The 10,180-nt window shown below is 39.0% G+C and overlaps 1 protein-coding gene across 1 annotated transcript; it reads right to left on the bottom strand.

The window, feature by feature from the left end:
• Positions 1 to 972: 972 nt before the first annotated feature.
• On the bottom strand, positions 973 to 1,347 carry LOC307141967 (histone H2B-like; the record flags this gene model as incomplete). The annotated part of the gene is made up of 1 exon (XM_079842460.1): positions 973 to 1,347. One exon carries the CDS (start codon positions 1,345 to 1,347, stop codon positions 973 to 975), a length of 375 nt encoding a protein of 124 aa, XP_079698586.1.
• Between the last annotated feature and the right edge of the window lie 8,833 nt (positions 1,348 to 10,180).

Consider the following 10,180-nt stretch of genomic DNA (forward strand, 5'->3'; position numbering starts at 1 on the left):
AAAAAAAAAAAAAAAAACGTTAAAAGGAACAAAATAGCAAGGACGGTTTTCTTAAGCTCTTTTGAAAGACAACTCTGATATTAACATGTTTAAAACGATTCAGAGTGATCATATTTCTGTTAACATATTTGATTTACCTTATATCATCTCTCATTAAACATGATAAATATTTTAGTTTATGCTTTTATATGATCCATATTTACTCATTATTTAGACTCGTTATTTAGATTTGTCATAACTTTAAAAGAAAATGACTTGATCATATCTGTGTGATGTTTGTTCTTCAGTAATAATGTTCTTCAGTGTTGCTGGTTCTGTTTCACTTGTTTCTGTAATTTGTAAACATACAGACCAAAGTTTTATTCTGAATATATAAAAAAGTTCAAATTAATGTGTATATGCCCAAAAGTGTGTAATAAATGTCTTTGTCTCACATTTGTGTCATCATTTATAAACCATCATCTAAGCTGAACACATTGTCTGAGTTCATCATGTTTTCATTGTAAGAAACTGAAGTTGCCTTTGGATGCTCTGCCACTAAACTACACATTTAACAGCCATTTTACACCAGACCTAATAAAACTGATCTTTAACTGACAGTGATGAGATTTCAGCAGAGATGTTTCTACTCACATGATCTTGAGCTTCATTTTACATTTGTAATCTTTTCCACCATAGAGCAAATTTTCCACATGAGTTTGTTTAAAAACATTTATGAATCGGCTTATAGATAATAATGGCACATTAACTAAATAAAGATTGCATTTAGAGCCGGTTAAAATAAATATCTAATTAAAAATTGAATTAGAAAGTTGTAAAACATTAAAATGTTTTTCACCAAAATTAGCAATAATTTATAAGGATAAAGCTTACTCATTAAACTGTGCTAAACGGTGAAGGAAATAAAGCTCTTTCTAAAGACAGTATGTGTGGCTCTTAAAAGAGCCTTTGTGTGGGATCAGATGAGCGGCTTTACTTTGAGCTGGTGTATTTGGTGACCGCCTTTGTGCCCTCAGACACGGCGTGTTTGGCCAGCTCCCCGGGCAGCAGCAGACGCACGGCGGTCTGGATCTCTCTCGATGTGATGGTGGAGCGCTTGTTGTAGTGAGCGAGACGAGACGCTTCACCGGCGATGCGCTCGAAGATGTCGTTGACGAAAGAGTTCATGATTCCCATCGCCTTGGAGGAGATGCCGGTGTCGGGATGAACCTGCTTCAGGACTTTGTACACGTAGATCGCGTAGCTCTCCTTCCTGGACCTCTTGCGCTTCTTTCCGCCCTTGCCGGCGGTTTTAGTGACGGCCTTCTTCGAGCCCTTCTTGGGGGCGGACTTCGCTGGTTCAGGCATGATGAAGCTTCACTCAGAGACACTCAAAGAGCAATAAAGCTGAGTTACTACAGGCGGGTTTTTATGCTCTGCCCTATGCTAATATCAGAAGAGAAGAACGGCCTCTGTGATTGGGAGTCTCCACCTATAGAATGATTTCATTGGCCACATTAAACGTTCCGTAACTTGTAGGCGAGCCAATCAGAAGCTTTCAAATGTTAATCACGCCCACCGACAACGACCATCCCACATCCGACTCCGTCCCTTTGTTTCATTTTCCCGCATTTTTCGCAATGAATAAGTGAAATATTGTGCATAATGTCAGAGCTTTTTGACTACATAAGCTGAGGTGTCTATATTTTATATTTTTAGGTGTCAGCGCTCTTTGGTATTAAGGTACATATAAACAAAATATGGCAAGAACACTGGGACAGATGACACTATGACTATGAAAATCCAAAGGAAGAAATGATAATTACGCGTCTTAGAATAGGTCATGGTGGTTTAAATCTCTCACTACATAGAATAGGAGAAACCCCACTGGACACTTATTAAACTGCATTATAAAACACTGGCCAAAATACACTTCCCTTATTTTATAATGCTTTAGAAATCACTTAAGCAAACACAATCATTAATTTATTATATTACAAAAAGGCTTAATTCAAGAACTAGAAACTTGTTCTTAGTGTGAGTTTACAGTCAGATAGCGGACCTGATTGAAACCACAATCACGGGCGGATCTAGTTGACGTCACCCGTTTCCAAGCCGTGGTCAGACTTTTGATTCTTGATAGTGGGAATAAATAGGGGTTTAATATTGATAATTATATAACATATCCGTTGTTTTTCTTTTATATTAAATAAAAAAAAAGAAATTTATTCAGGTAACCTCTGAGACATTTACATGTTTATTTTTTTACAGGAAATGGTCTTTCAGAGACATGTTTGTGTAAATGTTCAAAATAAAGATTTAATAAATAAAGATGGGATAATGAAATCACTCTCTCAAGAAGAAATTGTGGCTCTTAAAAGAGCCTTTGGGTCGCTAAAGTAGACTTTAGTGTGTTTATTTGGATTTGGCGGGCTTCTCGTTCTTCTTGGGCAGCAGCACGGCCTGAATGTTGGGCAGCACACCACCCTGAGCGATGTGTTGCGTCCCAATTCGCATACTATCCGTACTAAATAGTATTCGAAAAAATAATTAGTATGTCCCAAATCTTAGTATGTTGAAAAAAGTATTCCAAAGATTCCCGGATGGTTTACTATTTCCGGTCAGAATCCGAAGTGCAGATCGATGCGCACTCTAACGGCTGATATTGCCCACAACCCATTGCGAGATGGACGAGGATTCGATTAGAACTACAAACGCGGATAAAAAGTGTTTAAAAAACTACAAACATGACGAGTCTGACGGTTAAGTGGAGAGGATTAGATAAAGTGGTTTGAGTGAGCAATTATCAGTATTTAACCTGACGAAAATATATTTATTCAATATTATCCACATTATATTTCTCTTTCAGCAGCATTGAGAACTTTTGTAATGATACGTTTGGCCATTAACTTTGCAAACACATGAGAGGAGTCTCTGCATTAAAGACCCACGAAAGGCAGATCAACGTGCTACTACAATTCTCTCCAATGCGGTAGGAAATTAAATTGAAAGTGGGGGATTTGAACTGTGACGATGATTGACAGGGCAGTTTAAACGGTGACAGGACGCACGTAACAGAGTCCGTTAAAGATGACGAAGTAGTAGGCCTATGTCCCAAAGCTTGCATACTCTTCTGCTACACACTCAAAAGTATGTACTTTTTCTTCACAAAAAGAGTACATACTTTTAGGACGTAGTATAAGTAGGCGAATTGGGACGCAGCCATGGTCTTCTTCTTCTTCTTCTTCCTTAATTTTTATTGGCGGTTGGCAAACAACTTTCAGGTGCATTACCGCCACCCACTGATCTGGAGTATGGACTAAAGATCTATACATGGATTTCTCGGCGACGTCATCACTACTTGCGCACACACCCGAGAGGCAGAAAGAAGAAACCTCTCGTGTTGTAGGTTAGTAGCGGCGTGTCTGTAAGTCAAAATGCCAAGGAGTTGCTGCGTGGTTAATTGTACCGACAGAGCCAGTGCTGGGTGCCTGATGTTTAACATACCTAGGGGGAAGCATGCGTTTGCCAAAAAATTATTTTTGTTATTGCAGGTACATTTTGATAGGTAGACGTACCCTGCCATGCATTTGCAGTTAGCCGTGAGGATGTACCCAAGGGCCTTGTGGACATACACCCAGGCATCATAAGGCTTGGCTTTAATCCCTTGCCTTTGACTAGGGAGCACACCTGACCTAAACACGCAAAAATCCGGTGCAGCATCAAAGTATTTAACAAGCTGCACATGACCGCATCGAGGGATTTGTACGTTCTGTTTCTCTAGTATACACACTTGGTGTCTGAATTAGATAATTGTATATATCAGGCCATTCAATTGCTGGCCATTTTTTGTCATCCACAATCCACAGATCGTCATGTATAGCGTAAGGATCTGGCAAGATCTCACCATTGCTGAGAGTAAGTTTTTTTTATATAATCGGCACGGTCGGAGGTTCTAAGGCTTCCCACGTAATCCATTGTCAAATATTTTATTTACAGTTTAGTATTTTGTGTATATATGTGCAGTCATGAAATGTGGCAGGTCGTAAAGTAACGTAAACAAGCTTAACGTAAATAAAAACAAATTCGCGCTGTATGCGGCTAGTACATTACTAGCCTAACATGATCATTCATACATGTATCACAGCAACACTGCAAAATTAAAGACAGACAAACAGATCCAACTAAAATCATGTTTTATTGAGTCAGCAGTTATATACAAACAATAAGGAAAGCTTCAATACTTAAGGTTGTTGCAGTAGCGGACCAGCTGAGCGATCTGTCTTTCTGCCTCCAGGATGCGCACGCTAGTGATGCGCGGGTCGGCTTTTTTTCCAACCCGCGGGTCCTGCTTTTATGAAATTATTTGGCCCGCCCCAGCCCGCACCGCACCAGTGTATCAATTTTAAAACCCGCCCCGCCCCGCCCCGCATCCGCGACCATTAAATAGACATACTAGCCATTGTAATGTAAATGAAAACAGCCTTTATTTCTGAAAGTGCTTGGAAACATGGCCCTGTAAACTGGCAACACCATACAATTATTATGAATGTGAACCATAAATCAGGTCATATTAATAACAAGATAATGATAAAGATTTTCAACCTTTAATTTTCACCAAAGTAGCGTTTGGATCTTGAAGGCTTAACCATTTTTTATTTCAGATTTGTATAGTAAGTTTATAGCCTACGCTACATAACCACTAAACTTTTGTTTTATTTAGCACACAGAAATGTTCATAGCGTGTTTACATTCGCTGTGCAAAAAAAGAATGGCGTCCACTGTACCAGGGTTTAATCTATTTCGGCTAGACTCCAGCACCTCGTCTTCCATCTTCACTTTTATCTCTCCGTTTTTGTTGTCGTGGCTGCCGGTGGTGGGAGCTGCTCGGCGCGCAGCTGTCATGACGTGCCGCGTGATGCCAAAGGCTTGGGGACATCATGCAAGTTACGTTGCTACGGCTTTCATATTGTAACCTTATCAAAAAAACCTAATAAAATATGAAAATAGATACTCCCAAATATTTTATATAGGCTATAGGGAATTGCAGGCAACATACATAGATTTTTTTATTTTGTTTTTAATGACCCGCCCCAACCCGCCCCGCAAATAAGTGAAGATTTCTTAACCCGCCCCAACCCGACCCGCAGGTTACCCGCGGGGCCCGCGGGTTATGAGACGACCCGCGCATCACTAGCGCACGCACCCTGTAATGTTTGTAAACAGGAAACCCGTGTATATAAACACCCAAATTATAAGGACAAAGAGAATAATTTTAAATTAGATTAAAAACAAACAAACAAAAACTGATAAATAAAATAATAACAAATAAACAAACCTATATAAACATAAATAAAATTATAACTCAAATTCTATTCATTAATCTTGTTGATCCTAAATACTCTAGAAGAAGTTTCCAACCATTATCACCTGCAGATGTTTTAAGAATATTACTGATATTTTCCTCTCCATTTTCTCTTAATGCATGCTTTAAAACTTCTCTCTCTGATTCATACTTCAGACAATGTAATAAAACATGATCTACTGTTTCTTGCTCACCACAATATTCACACTTCCCATCAATATGTTTTCCAATCACGTAGAGAGAACTGTTTAAAAACTGTTTTACAATATGATCGACACACATTATTTTCCATCAAGGAGAATATGAAAGTACTTTGTGAGACCTGGACAAAGTCCACAGAGTTTTTCCCTCCAACTTTTGACAGTTCCACGTCATCGCCTGTGTACCTGATGCTAGCCAAGCCTCGCGGGAGTCGCGGCAGGAGAAGGAAACGGGGATCCAGGGCTGGAGCCCAGGTCAGGCTGAGGAAACAACGTAAACAACCTCCATGGTCAAGCGATCCTCGAATTCTCTGGGTTGAGCGGTGCTTGCAGCCGGTTTCTGTTCGCGAGTCGGACAGAGACTTGTCCTGTGCGCCTTCGTCCCCCAGGTGTATTCCATCTGAACGGCTCTACTTGACTTGGCGGCCCCGAAATCACCTTTTGCGAGAGCGGATCTTGCGTCCTGTTACCTGCCAGGTAGCAAGTGACAACCCTGCGATATCTGAGCGTTCTCAGCCGGCTCGATTTGCTTTGTTCAACGCGCGCTCCATCGCCAATAAAGCATTCTTTCTCCGTGATTTATTTACAGAGAAATGCATTGACTTTTTGTTCATAACGGAGACCTGGCAGCGAGAAATGGAATATACTCATCTCAATGAACTGTGTCCCCCAGACTGTTCTGTGTTTGGGACACCGCGAAAGTTGCGGCGAGGAGGAGGACTCGCGCTTGTTTACCGTAACCGTTTCTGCTGCAGGCTGATGAATCCTGATCCCTTCGATTCCTTTGAACTACAGATGTCTAAGGTTGGAAATATTGACTCATTCTATTGTGTGTTAATTTACCGACCTCCTGGTCCTGCTCGTTTGTTTTTAGAGCAATTCGCTGAGTTTTTATCCTCAATTATCAAACTTGATAATGTTTTGTTGCTCGGGGATTTTAACTTTCACATTGATGATCACTCGTGTACTGTAGCATCTGAATTTTTAAGTCTCACTGAATCATTCAATTTTAAACAGTGTGTCTTTGGTCCTACACACGTAAAAGGCCATACACTGGACCTTGTTTTTTCTCTGGGTCTTAACATTGACCAGTTGAGTATTGTGGATATCAATGTGACTGACCACTGTTGTATATTTTTCAATTTGTCTTTTAATATGGAATATCTGCCTAGTAAACCAATGTTACAAAGACGCGTTACAAACCGAACTACCGCTGAAAAATTTTCCGAGTCATTTGATCCTAGTTCGTTCAATGATAGTAATGATGCTGAATCTTTTTTACAGTCTTTTAATAATCACTGTCAATCTGTTTTAAATAACGTTGCTCCACTGAAAAGCAAAAACACTTTCCCTAAGAAACCTTGTCCGTGGATGAATGAAGAAATATTGTCTCTTAAAAGAAAGTGTCGTAAAGTAGAACGCTTGTGGAAATCAACTAGTCTTCAAGTGCATAGACTGTACTTGAAGGAGCTTATTACATCAATGAATTCTATGATAAAACAGACAAGGTCGGACTATTTTACTAATCTAATAGTTGTAAACAAGAAAAACCCTAAAGTCTTGTTTGATACAATATCTATGATAGTCTCTCCTCTAGCCCCTCAAGTGCCAGTTTACTCAAAAGTTGATTGTAACAGTTTTTTACACGCTTTTGTAGACAAGGTACAAGACATTAGAGCCAGTATAAACCCATCCGAGGTTACATCTTGTTGTTTCTCTTCCTTGTACTCTTGGGAAACGTTTTCACCTATCAATGGTGAGGACATTAAGGGTTTACTAAGAAAAGTGAAACCATCTTCATGCCCGCTAGATGTTTTGCCAACTTCTTTACTGTTAAATGTGTTTGATTTAGTGGGACCATATGTTGTTAAACTGATCAACCTTTTCCTTTCAACTGGATCAGTGCCCAGCCTTTTTAAACAAGCTGTTGTTAGTCCCATACTGAAAAACCCCAATTTGGATATTTCTGTTCCAGCTAATTACAGGCCTATATCTAAATTACCTTTTTTATCTAAATTGCTTGAGAGAGTGGTAGCAGAGCAGCTGAATGCGTTTCTTGAAAGTAAAAAGTTGTTGGATAAATTTCAGTCAGGTTTTCGTAAAAATCATTCAACTGAGACTGCGCTTCTAAAAGTATCAAGTGACATTCTGATGGCTGCAGACTCTGGACACCACACTGTGTTGATCTTACTTGACTTATCATCGGCATTTGATACATTAGACCATACTGTATTGATAAATCGGCTACAAAATGAAATGGGATTCTCAGGGTCGGTTTTAAAATGGTTTGCCTCTTATTTGAGTGACAGAACATTTTGTGTGCATGCTAACAATATCCTTTCAGAAATGACTCCTCTGTTTTGTGGAGTTCCTCAGGGCTCGGTTTTAGGTCCTATTTTGTTTTTAATGTATATTAGCCCTCTTGGTGCAATCATTCGTAATTTTAAGAACGTGTCTTATCACTTTTATGCTGACGACATCCAGTTGTACTGCACATTCAAAGAGTCAGAATTAGATAAATTAACTGAATTGATGGAATGCATGTCTAGCATAAAGGTCTGGTTAAATAATTATTATTTACAACTAAACACAAAAAAGACTGAAACCTTAATTATTGCTCCAGACCAAAAACTACCTCTAATTAAACAACATCTCTGTTCCTTGGACTCAACCATTCAGTTGAGCCTAAGAAACCTTGGTGTTCTGTTCGACCATTCAATGTCTTTGGATGGTCATTCTAGACAGTTGGTCAGAAACTGTTTTTATCACTTGAGAAACATCTCTAAACTGAGGACCTTTTTGCCAAAAGATACAATGGAGTTGATTATTCACGCTTTCATTTCTTCACGTTTAGACTACTGTAATTCTCTTTTTACTTGTTTTAACAAATCCTCAGAGTCGTCTCCAAATTGTGCAAAACGCTGCAGCCAGGCTTCTAACAGGAACCAACAGAAGGGCACACATTACTCCAATCTTATTTACATTACATTGGCTACCTGTCAAATACAGAATTGATTATAAAATCTTAGTTCTAACTTTTAGAGCACTACAAGGTCAGACCCCCCAATATATCACAGACTTGCTGTCACCATACACTTCCTCTCATACTCTTCGTTCGTCTGGTCAAAATCTCCTGAGTGTCCCCAAAACCCGTCTTAAAACACGGGGAGACCTGTCCTTTCAAGCAGCTGCCCCTAAATTATGGAATGCTCTTCCCCCCGCTCTGCGTGTGGCAGAATCTGTTGACTCATTTAAAAAGCAGCTGAAGACACTTTTATTTAGACAAGCTTTTAGTTAATTCTCGGGCTTTCAGGTTTTGTTTTGTTTTTGTTCTGATGTGTTAAATTGTATATACATTGTAAAGCACTTTGTGATCCTTATCTGTGATAAGTGCTATATAAATAAATTTTACTTACTTACTTACTTTAGCCCAGTATGCCCATTCCTTATTCTTGTAATAACCCTCTCCTCTTTTCTATTTCGTCCTCCATACCCTGTACTCCCAACTAAAGGATTATTTTTGAACAGATATCTTCCTTTACTTTCTTTGTTCCATTGATTTTGCCACATGTTTTTTATTTGTCCTTTAATCAGCACTTTAGCTTCTGACTTACTAATATTTACATTTATGTTTTTTATCCCCATTCTTTAATGCACATTTTGCTACTTTATCTGCCTTTTCATTCCCATCAACCCCCACATGTGCAGGGACCCACACAAAACTAACATACAAGTGCATTTGTCGAATTCTAAATAATGATTGTAGTATTTCATACAATAAATCCTCTCTACTTCTGGAGTTGCAAAATGTTAAACTCATTAATACTGCACATGAATCTGATGCAATGACCACTCTCTCTGGCCTGACCTCCTCTACCCATTGCAATGCAATAACAATGGCAATCATTTCACATGCAAAGACAGATATATCATTTGTGAGTCTCTTTCCACATACCACATTAAAATCAGGGATTATTACTGCTGCTGCTGTTCTACCTGTCGTAGGGTCTTTAGAACCATCTGTATAGATTTGTAAATACCCATAGTAATTTCTTCTGATTTATGCATTAAAAATGTTTTTGTAATTTCCCTCATTTACATCTCTCATCAATTCAAGGAGGCTTAGATCTATCTCTGGCTGTGGCAATAACCAAGGTGGTATAGCTGGCAGAACTACAGTTGGAGAGTAACTCCTATCTAGTATACCCATTTCACCTGCCTTCTTTCTAACAACCCAACCAAAGCTCTTTGTTTGCCTTTTTTCATGTTCCCAGCACGGCTCAATTGCACTTATTGCAGGATGGTTATTATGTCGTTGTAAATTAACCCAGTATGTTGTCATGATTTGCTGTCTCCTTAACTCCAATGGCATTTCCCCCATTTCAACCTGTAATGCTGACACAGATGTTGTTTTAAAAGCCCCACTACATATCCTTAATGCTTGTGCTTGAATTACATCCAATTTTTTCAACAAGGTTTTAGTAGCTGTCCCATACACCACACATCCATAATCCAGAACAGATCTTATTAAACCTATATATTTAGTTTTCAAAGCAGATCTATCGGCTCCCCACTCTGTTCCCACTAAACATCTCATCACATTCAATACCTTTTTACACTTATTTACAATACTGTT

Source organism: Gobio gobio (genome assembly GCF_949357685.1).
Source record: "Gobio gobio genome assembly, chromosome: 2".
Classification (NCBI taxonomy): domain Eukaryota; kingdom Metazoa; phylum Chordata; class Actinopteri; order Cypriniformes; family Gobionidae; genus Gobio; species Gobio gobio.